Genomic DNA, 21,194 nt, shown 5'->3' with positions numbered 1-21,194 from the left:
CATAAATGTTTGCAGAGTGGGGATCAATAAAGCAGAGATATAATTTGACAGATACAGCCAAAGCTGAAACACCACAGACCATTATCTCCTTACTATGTTTTTAATCAAAATGTATGGTACACCTAGAGTTTACTCACTTGAATCTAATCAAAGGCAGAGCCTGACTTATTTGGGGCAATTAAAGGGTAATATTCCTTTAGATAAGTGCTTTTGCATCGAGGGAAACTCTCAGCTGCCTTCAAGAGATGAACTCTCTTTACCCTCCCTCTGATTTTTCACAACTCACTCCTCGCTATTTCTGTTAATTAGAGACACTATTTATGGTTGATTTATTTCTATTCTTATGTTTAGGTGAGCACAGAAATTACCAAGAATAAAATCCAAACTATCCAAAGCCTGTACAAGGAGCACAGGGCAAGCCCTGCCTCACCCAGCATATTTTCACTGGGCACTAAATAACCCCTGCTGGGCTCTTCATCAGAGACACACAGACCTTGCACGAGGAGGGTTAAGGGCAGAACACCCAAATTTGCTGAGAAAAGCCACTCCAAGTTCAATCTGTGGGGTCAGTGATGACCTGCCCTGGTCACAAAGTATTCCCACCCTCCAATGACATTGAAACCAGTCAATTCTCCGGGATGCTGCACAGTCCCCATCGCTGTAATATCCCAAAGTGTCACTTTGGAAAGGTCAAAGTGCTTTCACAGATGGAGAATGAGGCTCCCAGGCTTCATATGAACTTCAGACAGCAGGTTTAGATGGGATATTAGGAAGGAATCCTTCCCTGGGAGGGTGGGGAGGCCCTGGCACAGGTTGCCCAGAGAAGCTGTGGCTGCCCCTGGATCCCTGGAAGTGTCCAAGGCCAGGTTGGATTTGGGGTTGGAGCAAACTGGGCTGGTGGAAGGTGTCCCTGCCCATGACAGGGGGTTGAACTGCATGAACTCTAAGGTCCCTCCCAGTCCAAATCAGTCTGGGATTCTTGAACTCAACTGAAAACAGGAGAGAAAACCAATATTTTTTTTAAAGTTTTACATCTTTTAAGTCTTATGTAGCCTTTTTCACCCAGAAGCACCACCAAGGTGGTGAGGTGAGGAGGTTTCTGTTGTTGTCCCCAGCTTTACAGAAGGGGAAATGGGGTCACAGCCTCCATCAGAGCAGCAAGAGAATTGCCATCTCTCAAGTCCTGGCTCGATGTGCTGGTTCACACAAAATATCAGAATCTGCAAAAAAAAAAAAAAAGCCTTTTCTTTTTCTTTCCAGTTCCAGTTTAAACAGAGCCTTGGCCCAGAGTCAGCCCAGTGACTTTGGTCCCTGACTGTGAGAGGTCCCAGTCCATTTGCAGAGAGCCCCTGGTGCTCAGCTCTGAGGTGACACAGCAGCCACTGACCTTTGGGAGCCAAATCCAGCTGGCAGAGGCCCATTTCCCATGGATTCCCAGGGGTTGGACCATCCCAGGGAGGGAGGTGACAGAGCCCCAGCCTCGTGTGCTCGTGTGTGGGAGGGATAGAACCAGAATGGGCTCATGACATTGGTGGTCACTCCAAACTGGGTCCAGTGAGATGGGGCTGGATTGAGGTTCAGGTGCCCACCTGGAGCATCCTTCCCTCTGGGATCAGTGGGATCAGGGTGCTCAGAGCAGGTGTGTAAAGGGGCTGAGTTACAATGGAAGAGCCCCAACCCAACAGTCTGCCTCCACCCCCTGCCCTGGTGCTTGGATCAGGATGCCCCCACCATGCTAAGCCTGACCTAAACCCCTAAAAACACCCTTCCAGCCTCTTCCATGGCACTCTGCTCCATTACCCACCCTGCAGCCTGATGCCTGTGCTCAGCAGGAGTGCCCAGGTCACAGCTGGATGCCAAAGGACAACCTGTACCTGTTGGCTTCAAGCACCTGAGGGCTCTGTCCTGGCTCTGCTGCAGCCCCCAGAAGATTGCTGGCACCCCCAGCAGTGCCAGCACAGCCACAGGGGAATTTAGAGCCAGGTTAAAACACCCTTTCTTGTGGTTTTATCTGCTTATGAATCCTTTGAGGAAAACTCCCTAGCTGGAGCTTTCCATGTCTGGTCATGGGATGGACAAACTCCCTGGGAGCCTTGAGGTCCATGCAAGGTCCAGGTGACAATTTGAGACTGGAGATGTCCTGCTCTGCCCCTGGAGCAGGTTCTAACTGTGCCTCCCGTGCCTTTTGGCTGGTCCCAGGTGGGTTTTGGACACCAGCAAAGATCTCATGGCAGAGGAGGGGTTTGCTGGGGGCCCCTTGGGATGGGGTACCGGTTGTCTTGAGGGTCAGCAGTTGTAGGAAGAGCCTGCAGAGAGCCCAGTGGCCTCTGCACATCAAACCCTGGCCTAAGTCCTGGCTTTGCACCTGCTCAGGCTGAACTCTCTGGGAAGAAGGACTCCAGACTCCCAGCACATTTCCACTCCAACCATTATTCCTGAGAAGCTCCTCTCTCCTCCCAGAAGGGCTTTGAGCTGTTCCACTCTTCCCTTCAGCCCACACACACCTGAGATATCCCAGCCCTTTAGGACTCAAATTTTCCCCCTTTTATTTCCAGTGACAGGAGTCAGAAAGTCCCAGAGAGGAGTAGAAAGGAGCTAAAATTCTCTGGAGCACACAAATCCAAAGCTGGGCTTTCAGAGGAAAACATCCAAATGCATAAAAAACCATCCCAAATACCAGAAGACTCTCGGTAAAATCCTTGAAACTGGCAGCATTTTAATTTTGCTACAATGCCACTGGCTGTGTATGAGCAGCTTTAACTACCACCACGACATGCAGTAATAATGTTAATTCAGCCAAGTTTCAATAGAAGCAAATCCTTCCCTTTGTTTCTCCCCTTACAGAGCTGGGGAGAATGAAAAAAGCAAAAGTGCTGATGTTTTATGCCTCCATCCAATAAATCAATAGTAAATATGCTAACAGGGCTTCTTGATAAAAAATTCATTCTCTCCCCAGCCCATGTGGATTCACTCAGCTGCTTTATTCATGAGTGTGCCTGCCTGGCACTGGCAAAGCTCTTTCCCTGGCAAAAATAACAGGCTGGCCAAGGGACTCTACCTGGTTTTTAATGGTTTGGGGCTTTCTTTTGTATTTTCTCCTCCCCTATCTTTTATTTTTAAACAGCTGTGGACTTGAATAATGAATGTAAACTCGGTGTTGGGAACGATGTAATGCACGTTAACAATAAGGAAGGTCAGAACTGGGGTGGAGGTGCCCAAGGGGAAGAATTACCCCAGAAAACACCTGAGCAGCCCCTCTCTGAACCCCACAGTTATGGCATTGGAGCTGCCTGGAAGATAAGGAAGGTTTCAGTCCAGGTTGGAGTTGTCTGGAAGATAAGGAAGGTTTTAAGTCCAGGCTGGATGGAACTCTGAGCGACCTGGTCTAGTGGAAGGTGTCCCTGCCCATCTCAGGGAGCTGGAGTGAGGTGATCTTTCAGATCCCTTTAAACCCAAACCATTCCCAGATTCCATGAAGATGCATTTTACACATTTGAGCCCCTTCTGCAAGGTCACACAGTTAATGGCACAGTGACCAAGCAAAGCTGCAACTTTGCACCCAACCCGTCCCATGGGTTACCTGCACCCCAAAGCCTTTTGTTGGGTTTAAATTCCTTATCTGGGACAACAGACCAAGGCACTGCCTTGCTAATGGTCACAGGTGACCCAGCAGTGCCAGGGGGGCACCCACACCAAGCCAGACTCACTTACCCCAATGTCCTCAAATGTCTAACAAAGGTTAAACCTTCCCTGCCTTTCTTCAACACTCACCACAAACCTAAAAGCCACAGAGGTAGAACCAAGAGATTTCACCTCAGTGTGACTCAAGTCAAGATGCTCCAGGGGCAGCCAATTCATCCCAAAACCCAAGATATTCCCTGATTCACTGGTGCCTCGCAGTCTTCAGGTTTCTCTTCTCTGAGCACACAGAGTTTCTCAGTTTCTTTTCTCTGAGACTTGTGTTTTCTGAGAGCAGGGACAAAGCACTGCCAGCTGCCCACACAAGGTGAGCTCAGAGGCTCTTGGGGGTGGGTTGTGCTGTTGGAGGAAGGGTTGCACCTTGAAAAACAGGGTCTGCTGCTAAATTTTCAATTCTTGGCCAGCAAGAGTGTTTCCCACGTCGTTCCTTGCCTGGGAAAACTCATCTGGAAGTCAAGTTGCACTGAGAATAAATTCAGTGCTCTCCTAATGTGCTTTTCTTATAACACAAAGCCAACCAACAGGGCTTCAGGGACCTGCTGTCCTTCACTGAGTCCCAGAATCAACCAGGTTGGAAAAGACCTCTGAGATCATCGAGTCCAACCTGTGACCCAACCCCACCTTGTCACCCAGACCATGGCACTGATGCCACATCCAGGCTCTGCTCAAACCCCTCCAGGGACAGGGACTCCCCCCCCTCCCTGGGCAGCCCATTCCAAGGGCTGATCCCTCTCTCTGCAAACAACTTCTGCCCAATGGCCAACCTAAACCTGCCCTGGGGCAGCTCAAGGCTCTGCCCTCTTGTCCTGTTGCTGGTTCCTGGCAGCAGAGCCCGACCCCCCCAGGTCCCCCCTCCTGGCAGGGAGTTGCAGAGAGTGAGAAGGTCTCCCCTGAGCCTCCTCCTGTCCAGGCTGAGCCCCCCCAGCTCCCTCAGCCTCTCCTCACAGCACTTGTGCTCCACACCCTTCCCCAGCCTCGTTGCCCTTCTCTGGACCTGCTCCAGCCCCTCCATGTCCTTCCTGAGCTGAGGGGCCACAACTGGGCACAGCACTCCAGGGGTGGCCTCCCCAGTGCCCAGCACAGGGGCAGAATCCCCTCCCTGCTCCTGCTGCCACACTGTTCCTGAGCCAGGCCAGGATCCATTGGCCCTCTTGCCCCCCTGGGCACACTCTGGCTCATGTTCAGCTGCTGTCAGTCAGAGCCCCCAGGTCCCTTCCTGCCTGGTCCTGTCCCCCCACTCTGTCCCAGCCCGTGGGGCTGCAGGGGGTTGTTGTGGTCACAGTGCAGGGCCTGGCACTTGGCCTGGTTGAACCTCATCCCATTGGATTCAGCCCATGGGTCCAGCCTGTCCAGGTCCCTCTGCAGAGCCCTCCTGCCTTCCAGCAGATCAACACACACCCCCAATTCTGTGTCACCTACAAATTTACTGATGGGACTCAATCCCCTCATCCAGATCCTCCATAAAGACATTAAACAGGACTGGGCCCAACACTGAGCCCTGGGGACACCACGAGTGACCAGCTGGTGAAGAGCCAAAGGTGTCCCTAAATATTCCCCCTTCTGTACATTTATAACACAGACACACACATTCAGAGCTCTGCTCACTCTGGTTGCTCGTGGATCATGTGCTTTTCAGACCAAAGCAGAGTTTTGCTGGTCTAGTGAGTAGGTGCAGGATAAACTTTTCCTCCCACTCAGCAGTCGCTGGGGCTGCAGCCCCTCAGTCAGCAGCACAGGGCCAGTCACATGGAGCCATTCCCAGAACACTCCAACAACCCAGGACTCCACTGTTTTCTGACTCTGAACAGAGGGAATTTTGGGCCCATGCCCAAAATCATTACATTTAGTGACAGTCCTAAGAATAATGCACAGGCTTCCTCATCATCTGAAATGCAGACCTGGATCCTGCCTGATTCTTCTTTCTTCTTTTCCCTCAAAACTTCACCAGCAAAAGCTTGCCAAGGAGTATTCAAAGCAGAAAACTGGTTTAATTAATTAAAATCTCAATTCCATCATATAAAATCCTAACAACAGGCTCTTACCCACCTGCATTCTGCAGCAGAGGGTGAGGATTGAGCAGAGTATTGATCTATTTAGGTTTGGCCACCTTCTCATTCTGTCTTCTATTGAAACTATTCCTCCAGCAGTACAGTTTCTCCTCTTAATTGTAAGTTTAATTATAAGCATAAGTTTTTATAAGTTAATTGTAAGCAGTAAATATCCTTGTAGGTACATCTCCAGCTCACAGAATGAGCTCAGAGCTCGGTCCCACAGACTCTGGAGCACAGCAAAGCCCCCCAGGTCCAACAGCCCTTTTTCAAAGCAAACCCCACTCAGAACAAGAGTCCAAAGCTGTTTTATCCCCGACCATTTTCCTACTTCAGACAAAACAGAACAAAAACCAGTTGGTCACGAACCTCTTGGCTCCATCTAAAGAGGTTTCACAAGGTTTTCTGAAGACATTTTAAATGGAAAAGGACTGTCTGTGACAGGAAAGAAAAAAAAAAAGATCAGAAAAAAGACTTTTCCTAATCACAAGCCTTGCCAGGTTGTTCCAAATTTAAATGAAAACTGCTGTGAAATTCCAAATTTAAGTGTGAAAATATTTATTACAGCGTAAATTCATCAAGTCTGTAGAAAATAAAGAGACCAGCTCAGAGCTGCTCTGCTCTGTATTCCAAGAGGCTTCGCTGGGAGGGAATAACCTGGGAACTGGTTTGTTGTGATGAATTGCTTTCCACAGTTATGGGGCAATTTTCCTCCTGCAAGGGATTTGCAGAGCATTTGCTGGATTTTAGAATCATAGAATAGTTTAGGTTGAAAGAATTTGAAGGATCATCTCCTTCCCAACCTCCCTGCCATGGGCAGGGACACCTTCCACTAGCCCAGGTTGCTCCAAGCCCTGTCCAACCTGGCCTTGGACACTTCCAGGGGCACACAGGACACGAGAAAGAATAAAAATGTTGCAGGAAAAAAAACCCATGGATTAAAAATTTCCTATTTGAAAGTCTCTGTAGTGCCAGGAATTTTATCAGTTGGAGGGAAAACAACTTGAAGGTTGTCTGAGAGGTGGTGGCTGCCCCATCCCTGGAACATTCCAGGCCAGGTTGGACAGAGCTTGGAGCAACCTGGGAGAGTGGAAGGTGTCCCAGGGTGGAATGAGATGATCTTCACCAGTGTGTGGTTCTGTAAAAAGAAACAGGAGGGCTGGAATGTCCCCAGTGCTGACCCTGGGGGCTGACAAAGGAGGATGGTGGCACCTTCTGCCCACGAGCAGCTTCAACTCACACCTCGTTGTGGCACACACCAGGCTGCCCACGGTGACCTGCACCCCAGAGACTGTTCTCTCTCTCCTCTGCTGCTGCCACGGCACAAACCCAGCCCTGACAATGCCCATCTGTAGAGTTCCCTCAGCCCAGCACCCCCAGAGCTGCCCTGGATCCCCCCACCCACCCCAGCCCACCCACATCATCCCCCTCCCAGCCTTTGTCCCTCCCCTGTGCCCAGGGCATGTGGGCTGTAGATAAAGAGCAAAAACCTTCTCCCAGAGCCCCCCCAGCACCAGCCCCTTCTGTCAGAGCACCAAACCACAGGGATTTGGGGCTGCTGCAGGAACTGCAAAGCAAACAAGGCCTCCCTTTTTGGTTTTCTTAGGAAGCCCCTGTCACTGCCTCCCCTCCAGCCCCACGTGCAGCAGCCAGGGAAGGAGCAGGATGGCTTGTTCCTGAAAGCACAGCTGCCTTTTCCATCCTGGGTGGGCAAGCAATTGTGGGGCTTGTGGAGGGCTGCTTGTAGCCTCAGTGCTAGGAGGGAATTCCTTCAGCTGGAGTTCTCACTCCCTGACAAGCCCTGGTGATTGTGCTGCTGTTTGGAGAGATTCCAGCCCTTTTCAGGGAGCAATTGCTCTGCTGAAGGGGCTCTTGAAGTTTGTATGATAGATGTCACTCTCCTGCTGTATATCTTAAATGTCTCCTGTTAAACCTGGAGGTGGCCACCCCACAGTCAGTTTGAATATATCTTCCCTGGGACATCAAATAAAACCCAGAAGGTTCAGGGAGGCACTTCAACTCTTTCCACATCTGCTCGAGTGCTTTTCTGAGCAGGGTAATTTGCTCAGCCAGGGCTGAACAGGCTCAGTCCTGTTTGCCTCAGAGAGAATGTCCACGTGGGCACAGGGTCAGACAGTCTGTGTTTGCAGACAGATGGAGGCCCAGGCATGGTCAGAGACCTCCATCACACCCCTCTTGGCATCTAAATATTTCAAAGCCATTTTAGCCTGAGGCACGTTCCACATTTCCTATTACAATGCCTGTGGACTTCTGCAAAACCTTCCAGCTGAGGAGTTATGCAAAGCCTGCCACGCAGCAACACTGCATCCCTGAAAGACCTGGGAATTCAGCCCTTTGGCAAACAGGCCCTCCAGCCCTCCAAAATCCAGGAGGAGAGCATGAATAATGGATATCAGCCAAGGCAGAGTTTCGACTGGGGTAGGATTGTTGTCCTGATCAGCTCACACAGGATCCATCAGTTGGACAGATCCCTCCAGTCTCCACGTGCTTTTCCCTCACAGGGGCCAACAGAGCAGCTCAGCTGGGCAGGAGGAGCTTGTGCTGCTTGTTCAGTGTCTATGAGGGATTTTCCAGCTGAACTACAAATCTGTCGATGAAAACACCGATTTTACTGCTGGATTATAAATGTCTGAGCAGCTCTCATTAGTAGCAGGTATGACACTCCAGAGCCAGGTGTGAGGCTTCTCCCTGGGGAAACGGGAGCTGAGAAATCCAGCCCAGCAGGACAGATTGGACACGGAGCTCCAGGGAGGGTTCTGAGACATGGAAAGTTTGGATATTTTCACAGCACTGGGTTTCTGCCTGACAGCTCCCCGTGGGTGGTAGGGGAGGCTGTTTATTCAAGAACTTCTGGAACTTGAGAGGGGCTGAGAATTTGATGCCTGTCACACACAAGTGATAACCCAAATGAATGGACTTTGACCTAAATAGACTCATTTTTCTACGTAATAACAACCCTCCCTTCCACTTCAGGAAAGTTCGTGTCCTAACAACATAATGGGAAGGAGGAAGCTTCAAACCAGCAGGAAACATGGGTGGAATCCACACCTCTATAACCACCTGGAAAAAGGTCTACACACCAACAATTCAGGACCTAGTGAGTTACATCAAATCTCTACTTAATAATTATTTCTTTTTGCCAGCTTTAATGTAATTGTTTCAATAATTGCTTCAACATAGTGCACTGCCCTATCTTATACTACGCTACTAGTAGTTTTAGCTTTTATATTTTGTAGTAAATAATTCTGATTAAGATCTTTTGTCTGATCATTTGTAAGAATAAATGATTCATTTTGTATAAATATTCTCATTTTGCCAATCATTACAACGTGCAGGACAGAAGTAGTTCAATCACATCTCTGTAATTCCTTAAATTTAAACCATTGACACAATCCAAGGCTAAGGTTGGATTCAGCCACACCTAAGCTCCTGGCTGAGAAGGAGTTTAGGAAGCAAGGGAGTCCTTTTTGCACCTCGTGGCTCAATGGCTTTTTAAATAAATTTTATCTAAACCTTCCACTCTCACCCACAACACCAACCCTGCACTCAAAGCTGCTCCGGGCTCTCAGTGCCTTTCCTGGAGGTGATTGGTGATACTGAAATGCAAGAAATCAACATTTAACCCCTCAGCAGAAGCAAGAGACTTAGAATTATCCTTCCTGTGCCCAGAGAAGATGCCTGGTTCTTATTAACAAATAAAAATCCCCCTGACTCAACAGGGAGTGCCGTGAACACCGAACACACCAGGGGATTTTCTCTGCTTTAAGAAGCTGCAGGGAGAGAGAGGAAGCACAGTTCCAGCACAGGAGCTCAGCTCCCCTCTCCATCCCAGCAGCAGCGGGTGACACATGCTGGGCTGGCCCTGTCACCCAGCACCTGCTGCCAGGCAGCTCCCCGGGGCACCCAGAGCATTTCCAGGAGCAAATGCACAGTGACAAGAGGAGCTCAGCACTGCCGAGCATCAGGTCCCCAAGGGCAACCTCTCCCTAAATCAGGGCGTGGGGAATGTTACACTGGCAGCCTGGCCCAGCTGGGCACAGATGTTGGGGGCTCTTGGCTCTGAGAAGCTGAGAAATCACAACAGGTCCTTTGCTGTGGGCAAGACCACGGGGGCACGTTTCTCCCCAGCCCTGTGGGCACTGCTGGCTGCATCTGAACTCCCCCAGAGGGGACAGAGCCCCCGGCTCCATCTTCATAGGAAAGATCTGAAGCTGCTGGAGAGTGTCCAAAGGAGGGACACAGAGATGGGGAAGGGCCTGGAGTGGCTGAAGGCACTTGTGTTGTTCAGCTGGAGAGGAGGAGACTGAGGGGAGACTCACTGGGAGCTGCAAATTCCTCACAGGGACAGAGGAGGGGCAGCTCTGAGCTCTGCTCCCTTTGAGCAGGGACAGGACCCAGGGAAGGGCTGGAGCTGTGTCAGGGCAGGGTTAGGCTGGATTTTGGGAAAAGGTTCTTCCCCCAGAGGGTGGTTGGCACTGCCCAGGCTCCCCAGGGCAGTGGGCACAGCACCAAGGCTGCCAGAGCTCCAGAAGGGTTTGGACAACGCTCTGAGGGCCAGGGTGGGATTGTTGGGGTGTCTGTGCAGGGCCAGGGGTTGGACTGGGTGACCCTTGGAGGTCCTTTCCTACTCAGGGTATCCTGTGATTCTTTACTACACAACATTTATTAAAAGGAGCAATGTTATCAAGGCCTCTTATGGAAAGGACATTTTTAAAGCAATCACAGAAGCAAAACAGCACAGAAAATGTAATTCCTCTCCCATATTTGTGGAGAGTTATAAGTTTCACAGTGACTAGAAGGGAGTATTTTTCTTTCCTTGCCCTTTCTGGGGTTTACTCCATATCTGGGCAGGAGTTGGACCCAATATCCTTGTGGGTCCCTTCCAGCTCAGGGAATTCTGTGATTCTGTGATCTCCAACGGGGAGAAGCAACAGGATCTCCAACAGGAAGAACCTCTTTGAAGACCCTGCTCAACCTTGAGGCCACCAGCTGTGTCCTAGAGAGCATCTCAGCTCAGGCAACACTACCAGAAAGCCCAAGGGAAAAGCAGAGCACCCTCGTTCCTGTGCTGCCCTTGCCAAGTGTGGCATCAGCCCCTGGTCTGCTTTGCCAGCACTGATCAGTGCCAGCCCTGGCTCCTGACACCCCACATTCACCTTGGGCACCACAGAGAAGGCAGTGACAAGGAACCACTGCAGGAATGTGTCTGTGTGATTCAGAGTGGCAAAACAAAAGCTTTCCTTGTGCTCATTTTCCCTGTTAAATCAGAACAAGGAGAGCTGATACACACACAGAGACTGAACCCACCCTAAACCCCCTCAGCCACCAAGACTGCTGTGCCAGCCCCAGGGCACACAAATAAACTGCAAACAAAACATTTATCCCCATCCATCTCACTTTCTAGCAATTATGGGCTCGTGCTTTAGTGGACTGGCTTCAGGTGGTTTCTAACAGGGGGCAGGAAGCAGCACTTTAGGTGTTTTAGGAGAGAAGAGCCATTTCAATGCCACCCTCAGAGTCCCACAGGCTCTGCTGCTCCGTTTACTGCTGCCCCCAAGCAGGTGTGACAGTCACACATCAGGAAAGCCAAGTGCACAACCCCTCAGGAAACCACCATCAGGAGCAAAAAGACATTTAAGGCACCTTGAAGCAGGTTTCAGAGGTACTTGAAAGTGTGGAGGCTCCTAAGCCCAGGAGGAATCCCACAAGCAGACAAGGAGCAAAGAGGAACCTTAACCCAAGTCTCTGAGGTGAGAGGATGCTGCTTTATGTTATTTATTTCCCTTCTGCTTTCTGTTGCACATCCAACCTGCACCTTTGCACAACCTCCCTGCAGGGTTTTGCTCAAGAAACCACCTCACAGTCCAGGTAACCAGTGCCAGTCACATCCCAGTTCCTCCTGAGGAGCAGCACCTTGGATTCCTCAACTCTCAGCTGTGGCTGATGAAAATTGAGTGTCAGTGGTTTGATCTTCATAAATAAATCTTTCTCTGCCACAGGTTGCCCAGAGAAGCTGTGGCTGCCCCAGCCCTGGAAGTGGCCAAGGCCAGGTTGGATGGGGCTTGGAGCACCCTGATATAGTTGAAGGTGTCCCTGCCCATGGCAGGGGGTGGGACTGGATGATCTTTAAGGTCCCTTTCCAAGTCAGAAAAGTCTGTGATTCTATGGAATACCCCCAGAAAGACATGTGTGAGCTCTGGTACAAACAGGTCCTCTCCTGCCCCTACGAACCCCAACACAGCCACCATCTCACCCACAAAACCATCTCTGTCTTGGGCTGGAAATGGAACAATCATATCCCAGCCTTTCCTTCCTTTATCTTTGTAGGAATAAAGAAATTCAAAGACACAAAGGGGAATGAAAAATACCAAGTGAATCATAAACTGTTATAATTCAGTGAGGGTAAAGTTCTAGCTGGCGTCCAATTTAAGGTAGACTTATATTTTGTTTGAACTGTTCATTCCTACTTACAGACATATTAGGTTAGGTCCAGTCCATGGTCTTGAAATACCCACTGGACACTAATATTTGTCAGTAGAAAACAGAAGAAACATGAAAAATCTCTTGCCATTAATATCAAAAGCCAGTGAGTGCACACTCTGACATTTCTCCTTTCCTGCAAGGAGCCCCTACTTTGCAAAGCAAATTCCACCCCGTAGCTTTGAACTCCTGTGGAGAAAAGATAAAAGGTGAAACCCCTGCTCTTTGAAAGTCAACACCAACATTTCTGCCAAGCTGAGACGAATCAGGTTTGCCTCCTGGTTTTCTGAGGGAGGACTGGGAGCACAAACACCCTCCTCAGCTCCTTGGGAGCTCAGAGCACCTCCACGTCAAAGGCAGGGCTGCACCTCATGGAGATCAAAAGGTGTAAGGATCAAACTTGTGCAGGGACCACAGCAAGGAGCTCCAACATCTTCCCAAACCACTGAGCAGACCGTGGAAAGCACTCCAAGCTCACCACAGCCACAGGTCTACACCAGGGTCTACCTACTCAGGGTATCCTGTGATTCTTTGCTACACAACATTTATTAAAAGGAGCAAAGTTATCAAGGCATCTCACGGAAAGGACATTTTTAAAGCAACCACAGAAGCAAAACAGCACAGAAAATGTGATTCCTCTCCCATATATGTGGAGAGTTATAAGTTTCACAGTGACTAGGAGGGAGTACCTCAGTAAGGCCACCAGCTGTCCCCTCTCCACTGACAGGCTTTGTAATTAATGCATCCACTTAGCATAGTAAAATAATTATCTTAATTGGAGAATCTGTGGTCAGGCACAAAGCTTGTCGGGCTTTTCTCACTTTGCAAACAGGAGAGTGTTTCACCATGGACAATAGTGGTCTTGCATGGTCCAAACTGAGAATTACTGCACAGGAAAGGGAACAAGGAGTTGTACTATTGCCTCTTGAAAAGGTTTCACAGCCCCAGATAGACCATATTAGCAATAGATGAATCACTGTCATTCACAAACACTGAGAGGTAAACGAGATGACCTGAAATCCCACTGTTTCATTTGAAAACCAGATCTGGAGGAAGATCTGGACACAGAGCACAGGGCATCACAACTTCTCTTGCCCAGCAGCTACATCATTTCCTCCCACCTCTTTGTCCCCAGTACTCAGCCTCTGGTTTTTTATACCCAGATTCTACCCCTTAGTTTGCCAAGAGCTTGGAATCCATCACTGGGAACGTCCTCCCTCAGCATCCTCCAGCTCCAGCAGCCACAGGTTACAGAGTGCAGAGAGCCGTGCTCAAAGCATGCTGAGAAACACTTGGCATATTGAAACACTTTGTGGGAAATGGGGAATAAATTTAATAGTCCCAGGAGACAGTCTGATCACCAGGTACCACTTATTTCACCCTCAAAGTGTCCCCCAGCACCCACAGCACACCAGGGTGGGGATGGGGCACCAACCATGGCAGGGGCTTCTGAGAAATAAAAATACAATTTTTTTATATAGGCACATCGTGAAGTTGTGAGATATCCAAGTTCCAAAAATTGGACTTGAGTATCGGCCAGATAAGGGAGATACAAAAGTTCCTAAAAATTAAAATCTTTTGGGGCCTATTTTGTACACAGGGGCTCTTTTCTCTCTTTGGGCTAAGAACAAGGGAAGACCCATCATCTTTGACAGCGGACACCTCGCAGCCAACCGGAAGAAAGGGAGAGCCTCTTTTTCAGAGAAAAGAAACCTTTTTTGGCAAAAAATGAATATATCAAACTAATCTGGAAAAGGGTGGGATTTTGTGAAACTATAAAATGTAAAAGATTTAAACCCAAAAGGTCTTTTTCCCCGGGAAAAAACCCGGTGAGAGGAAGACCCGGCGCGCTGAATAAATGCTTCCTTGTTTCTTTGTTCCTTGAGTTTCTGCCGTCTTTCTACATTTAAAAGAGGGATTTTTCCCACAGGCTGGTCCACACTGTGGGGAGACACAACTCCTGTCCCTGGACCTGCCTGGGACCAGCCTAATCCCTGCTGCAGAGATCAGGTTTGCCACTCTAGGACGTGTGGTACTCCAGTAGCATTGCAGCCCACAGGTGGTCCCTAAATTTTTCCCTAATTTCATGATCCAGAAGATGCTCAGCCTGTACTTGAGGGATCTCTGCTCTGTGTGCACTGGATTAGACTGAAGTGCTGCTCAGAACACTGAGCTGTGACACTGAGTCCTCCCACACTGAGGAAAACAGTTTAGTTTCTCTACTTCAGATCACACTGAAGCCCTGAATTGCAGGAGGTAAATGCACTCCACTTGCTGGAGAAAAGGTTCCTCCCCATCACCACTTTTCCTAAATCACCTGTTGCTCCTTGACTGTGAGCACAAACAGGCCACAGCTCCCAGAAATGTCTTGTTTGGAGGAATTGTTCCAGTGCTTTTGTGCTGCTGATGCAGGAAGGCCTTTTCTGGGCTTATTATTAAAGCATTTCCCCCAACCTGCTGATTCAGCCTTTTTTGCTTCAAGCATAAATCACCCTCCAGACAAAGTCTTGCTGGAAAGCTTTCATTGGCCCCAATTAAAAGGAAATTCTCTGTAAGAACAAAGAGTGGATCAGCAAGGAGAAAATGGGCTGAGATTTGTCAACTTGCTTTCTGCTTGCCCTCCTAATTCCTCAATTTATCACAGGAGAAGAACATGGATATTTGCAAGGTAGATTGTTCAGTGCAAAGCCTGTGCTAAAGTCTCTCTAGAACTGTAGGAAGGCTGTCTCTGGACCACACAGAAAGTCACCTCAATCCTTTGGAAATGACTAAATAACCCTTTCCAATAAAGTGCTTGCTCTGGACAGACCTGAGCCCAGACCATCCCACCCAAGGCCAAGCTCCCATTTTCCTGAGCATCACTTGGCACCAAACTCTTCAGTCTGCCTGATGCCACCACAAACCAGCTTTTTCAGTCCCAAATCTGCTTTCAGGACAGAGCAGGTGAAATAGTTCGATTAATGCTGAATTTAAAAGGCACGTTTCACCCTGTGACTGATCCCTGCCATCACCACTAAAAATCCTGACTCTTCTGAACATCCCCCAATCGATGGAGCAGCAGGAAGAAGGGAGCAATAACAAAGCCCTGGTGATGCAAAGCAATCAATCAAATGGAGTTTTTCAGAAGGAAATGAACGGCCCATTAAGGAGGAAGTTGTAACCTCACCATTCCTGTGCTGGGTCTGAGCCCCAGACTGCCTGGCATCACAGGGGTTTCAGCCCTGAGGAACGGCCCCCAGGCAGGGCTGTCTGCTCTCACAGCAGGAAGGGAGGGCGTTGGCACAAGGAGGGTGACAAATCTGCCCCAACAGAACCCGTGTGGCCCGTGGGCACAGCAGGGAATGGGGGAAGGAAGGGCCCTGCTGAGCCTGAGGAACAGCAGCTCTCACACAGTCATGGAATGGTTTGGGTTGGAAGGAACTTTAAAGCTCACCTTGTTCCACTAGGGACACCTTCCACCAGCCCAGGTTGCTCCGAGCCCCGTCCAACCTGGCCTTGGACACTTCCAGAGATCCAGGGGCAGCCACAGCTTCTCTGGGCAACCTGGGCCAGGGCCTCCCCACCCTCACAGAATTCCTTCCCTATATCTAACCTGAACATCCCCTCTTTCAGTTTGTACCCTCTCCCCCTTGTCCTTTCACTCCAGTTCCTGATGAAGAGTCCTTCTCTGGCTTCCCTGAAGGCCCCTTCAGATCCTGGAAGGTGCTGTGAGGTCTCCACACAACCTTCTCCTCTCCAGGCTGAACAGCCCCAACTTTCCCAGCCTGTCTCCATAGGGGAGGTTCTCTCTCCCCTTATCAACATTGTGGCCTCCTCTGGACTTGCTCCAACACTTCCATGTCCTTCTTATGTTGGAGGCACCAGACCTGCACAATTTTCCCTGCTTTCTACTTAGTTACTGGAAGAAAAAGCACCAGCCTTTTTAATTCCTAAAGCATCATCACAGTTCACATGGACCACATCTTGCCTCTCGTGGTCCCACAGCCTTTTGCAAATCTTAATTAAGCAAAACATGAAAAGTAGGTCCACAGCACAGCTCTGATGAGTCTCCTGCACCAGGGGAACACTGCTCTCCCCGAGGACCCCAAGGGCTGGGGCTGGCAGGGAAAGGAGCTCCACCACCACTGCAAAATCTTCCTGAGGAAAAAACATTCTCCTCAGCAGTGGAGATCCCAGATGGGGAATCAAAGCTCCCTGAACAAGGGACACTCACCCACTGTCTGACCCTGAACATCTGGTTGCTCCCTGTCCTCCCAAACCAAGGAGAAGGACCCTGACACACATTCACTCACTCCACCATTCGAGCTCTGGATGCAAGAGGCAACACCTTCCAGCTTCTTCCCATATCAACCCAGGATGGGACCAGTAAGGACCAGGCTGATTGAGGCAGCACCAGTGTGCAGGTGCTGAACTGTCTGGTGCTGGATGGATGGATTGAATCCACAGAGGAGTGGCTGGGTCAGGAGAAGGCCCTTGTAAGACCCCCCTGCAGAGCTGCCTCCAGCTCTGGGGTCCCCAACACAAGAAAGATGTGGATCTGCTATGGGGGGTCCAGAGGAAGCCACAGAGATGCTCCAAGGGCTTCAGCCAGGCTGGGAGAGCTGGAGAGCTGGAGCCTTCTCTTCTCACCTGGAGAAAGGAAGGCTCCAGGGAGACCTGAGAGCTCCTTCCAGGGCCTAAAGGGGCTCCAGGAGAGCTGGAGAGGGACTGGGGACAAGGAATAGAGGGACAGGACACAGGGAATGGCTTCCCACTGCCAGAGGGCAGGGATAGATGGGATATTGGGAAGGACTTGTTGGCTGTGAGGGCAGTGAGGCCCTGGTACAGGTTGCCCAGAGAAGCTGTGGCTGCCCCTGGATCCCTGGAAGTGTCCAAGGCCAGGTTGGACAGGGCTTGGAGCAACCAGGGCTAGTGGAAGGTGTCCCTGCTCATGGCAGGGGTGGACCTGGACCCTCCCAGGCTTAAAGCTTCAAACTCAAGGCAGTGTGTGATCCTGTGATTCTGTGACCAGCTGCATTTCTGTTACTCCTGCAGTCTGAGAGCTGCACCCACCACGAGCCCCCACAGAGGGTTTTCAGCCACTGCAGCCCGTGGTTTGGGCTTTTGTCTCCTTTTTAAATCTGGTGAACTCAGAGTAGGCACAGAAGACACCAAAACAAAAGCCAAGTGGCCAGAAAACTGCCCGTGACTGAAGCTGTGAAGGGATTGAGGGCTCAGCAGGGTGATCTTCTCCACCCACAGATTCCCTCAGCAGAAGCACAAGCAGGTCCTCAGCAAGCAGGGCAGCCCAGGGAGGGGGTGACCCAGCACTCAGGGCCAAGGGACAGGGGGCAGAGGTGGCTCCTGGCATCATTTACATGAGCTGAGGGGCCTTGTGGCACAACAACCCCCCACCCAACAAGCAGAACGTCCAGAGACCCTCAGACCTGACAGAGAAGTGAACCCACCACGCATCAAAACCTAACCTGGGGTCTCAGACGTGATGTACAACAAACACTCAACAGCAGCTCCTCCAGGAACCTGTTCCCAGTGAGATTAATGGGTGTCTGGGATGATACTGTAAGAGTTCCAAAGCAAGCCCCAAAATCAATACCCCAATAGTAGGCTCTGGGTTTTGCACGTGGTACAAGAGGCAGTTTGGGAGAAGATGATCTAATACACCACATATTGATTAATCAATTCAGGCAGGATGCTAATGGGCTTTTCTTACAACACTTGGCACTGGAAGGAAGGAGCAGGAATGCTGAATGAGAGTGGGGGAAACTGGTGGTGTGCGGAAGTTTCAGGGAGAGGGGGGGCATGGGGAGAGGGGAAATGGGCCCTTCTAGAGATCACTCTAAGTGGTCTGAGACTGGAAATAAATGGAGTAGCTGAGCAACGAGTGGAGAAGGTAATAAATCAGGTGTATTGGCTTCAAACTCAGCAGAATTGTACCTTGCAATTTACTGTGGTTGATGAAAATCCTTTCCTTTTGCTACAAAAACCCTCTCAGGAAGGGCTGTGAAAGAGCCCAGCGTGGGTCTGGAGGCTGTAATGAAGCAGAGTGAACACACTGCCATCCTCCTGCCACTGGAATGGGTGAAGGGCATTAGCAATGCCCACTTTAGTTATTTTCCTACATAAAATACCAGCTCAAACAAGAGCATTGCACTGCCTGAAAGGCAGCAGAGTCAGTCAGTCGTTGCTAACTGGGTGAGATTGTCCTGCTCTGGGAAACTGGAAAGAGGAAAACTTGAGCAACCAAAAGGTTTTGACAAAAACTGTCCAAGGAGGCACAGCCAGCAGAGACCCCTGTGAGGAAATTCAGCCTGGTCTTCACAGCCAACAGGGTCATGCCAGGTGCGAAGGTGAGTGGTAGGGCTTCGTGAAATTGTGTTGGAGTTGCCCAAACTAGTCCTGGCTCTCGGTGCTGGGGTCCAGCTGATGCTGCTCACTGATGGAAATTAAAAGTTTGATCACAAAGGCTACACCCAAGAGAGGAAGAGATTTTCTCAAGAGAGCAAAGCCCCAAGTACAAAATATTAAGGAGTGACTAGTTTTGCCACCCAGTATTGTGCAATTTGGTAACTGATTTACTACAGGACATTGTGAGAACTTGCTCCTGCTCACCCACCCATCCCACAGCAGCACCTTGGAGTGCCACAGCAATTCCTACACTTGGCAACACCCCACTGACACAAGACATGTTGCAGGAAAGCAAATCACAGAATCACAGAGTCAGTTGGGTTGGAAAAGGCCTCTGAGATCATGGAGTCCAACCCTTGACCCAACCCCACCTTGTCACCCAGACCATGGCACTGATGCCACATCCAGGCTCTGCTCAAACCCCTCCAGGGACGGGGACTCCACCCCCTCCCTGGGCAGCCCATTCCAAGGGCTGATCCCTCTCTCTGCAAACAACTTCTGCCCAATGGCCAACCTAAACCTGCCCTGGGGCAGCTCCAGGCTCTGCCCTCTTGTCCTGCTGCTGGTTCCTGGCAGCAGAGCCCGACCCCCCCCCGGCTCCCCCCTCCTGGCAGGGAGTTGCAGAGAGTGAGAAGGTCTCCCCTGAGCCTCCTCCTGTCCAGGCTGAGCCCCCCCAGCTCCCTCAGCCTCTCCTCACAGCACTTGTGCTCCACACCCTTCCTCAGCCTCATTGCCCTTCTTTGGACATGACCTCAAACCCCCACAGGCTGTGGTGGTGGTTCAAAGGCTCTCACAGCACCTGCAGAGCAACCCCCAGGAAAACAGGAACAATCCTCTTAAAACGCAGGGTGATGTGCTACGAGAAAATACACAAATTTAATCCCTTTTTCCTTCCAGAACAACCTTTCCCAGACTGCCCCAAGGCAGAGCAGCATCCCAGGAGCCCTCCAGCCCCCGCAGCAGACTCACATTGTAGAGGATGTCTGTCCATCCCTCCATGGTGATGCACTGGAAGACGGTGAGCACAGCGAAGAGGATGTTGTCGAAGTTGGTGATGCCGTAGTTGGGCCCCTGCCAGTACTCCCTGCAGGTGGTCCCGCTCTCACACTGCCTGGCAGGGGGCTCCTCTCCACAGGGGAAATCTCCCACCTCATCACCTGCAGAGAGGGGAGAAAAGTTACCACCTGAAGCCACGGAAGCAGCTGGACCCTCCCTGCGGCACTGCAGGGACATCAGGCACATCTTGGGTTTCCACTATAAAGTCATCATGCCCATGTAATCATTTCTCTGCTGCTGTGGTATAAGAGATGGTTTAGGGTGCAGCAGAGTGCCCATAATTTATAGTTTGCCCCACCTCATGTCATGGAATCATGGAAATGACCTCTGTGATCCTCATGTCCAACTGTCACCACAGCACCAGCACCACGTTCACCACAAACCACGTCCCCAGGTGCCACATCCACAGGATTTTGAACACTTCCAGGGATGGTCACTCCACCACTTCCCTGTTCCAATGCCTGACCACCCTTCCAGGGAAGAAATTTTCCCTAATCTCCACATGGTGCAACTTGAGGCCGTTTCCTCTCATCCTGGCACTTGTCACCTGGCAGAAAAGGCTCCCAAACTGCTAAGAATTCCCAGTTTATGACAGCTGACCACATTTAAGAGGTCTGCAAACAGTGTAGGAGCAGCTGTACATGAGAAACACCACAAAAAAACCCAAAAGTGTGGTAAAAAAACAAGGGCTTGGGGAGAGCACATAATTCAAATGTCCTCCTACAGCACAGCCAAGGGTTAATATTGACACTACAACATTAAAGCTAAAGGGGAGGTTCTGGATCAAGAAAGATCTGGTTGTGGAGAGCCCCAGAACTGTCCAGGTACAGATGTTAGACCCTTTTTCTCATAAGAGAGTTCCACCACAGCAGCCTGAAAGGTGGACTGAGGGCTCCAGCCCCTCTGTAAGCTCCCCATTTTTGCTCCATGTGGCAAGGAAAGCATCCAGTTGATGATGCTTCTCTGCCGGGTTTCATTTCACACCCAGAGAAGGCAAAGGTGGGTGAATCTGTCAGTGAAGGACCACCAGGGATGGCCAGGAGGGTGCTCAGCACCTTCCAGGGTGAGGCCTGAAGGGTTCCAGCCCTCCAGAGCAGGCTGGAAAATTAAAGTGCTGAGTTTTCAGAGTAACCAAACATGCTAAGTAATATTCCTATTTACAGAGATGCAATTTGGGGAAGCATTAAAGGGTTTTTAAAGTGACACATTATGGTAATGGAGCAGCAAACTGCACAAAATCCAATTCACCAGGGGGGAAACAAGAGCAGCACTAACGAGAATTAGGAATAATCATTCCACAGAGCAGAGGCTGCAGGAGGAAAACAAGGTTGTCACTGTGGACCAGGATAAGAGTGTGTATATATATATATATAAATATATATATTTATATGTGACACACTTTCCTGTTGACTCAACACCTTGATGCAGGGCAAAGCTCCAGCTCCCATATGGGTCACCACAGGCTTTCACGAGGGTTTAGTGAGA

At 50.1% G+C, this 21,194-nt stretch overlaps 1 protein-coding gene across 18 annotated transcripts in view; it reads right to left on the bottom strand.

Annotated features, from left to right (window-relative positions):
- CACNA1B (calcium voltage-gated channel subunit alpha1 B) overlaps positions 1-21,194 on the bottom strand; it is a 309,392-nt gene that overhangs the window by 173,032 nt on the left and 115,166 nt on the right. For all 18 annotated transcript variants that reach the window (XM_039383719.1, XM_039383720.1, XM_039383721.1 and 15 more), the window contains one exon: positions 19,623-19,810. In XM_039383719.1, the coding sequence (XP_039239653.1) occupies positions 19,623-19,810 (188 nt within the window). The remainder of the gene's footprint in view (positions 1-19,622; positions 19,811-21,194) is intronic.

This window comes from Pipra filicauda, unplaced genomic scaffold (assembly GCF_003945595.2).
Source record: "Pipra filicauda isolate LSUMZ 115617 unplaced genomic scaffold, ASM394559v2 scaffold321_size1097455_pilon, whole genome shotgun sequence".
In the NCBI taxonomy this organism is placed as follows: domain Eukaryota; kingdom Metazoa; phylum Chordata; class Aves; order Passeriformes; family Pipridae; genus Pipra; species Pipra filicauda.
This window is presented reverse-complemented; position numbering and strand designations above follow the sequence as displayed.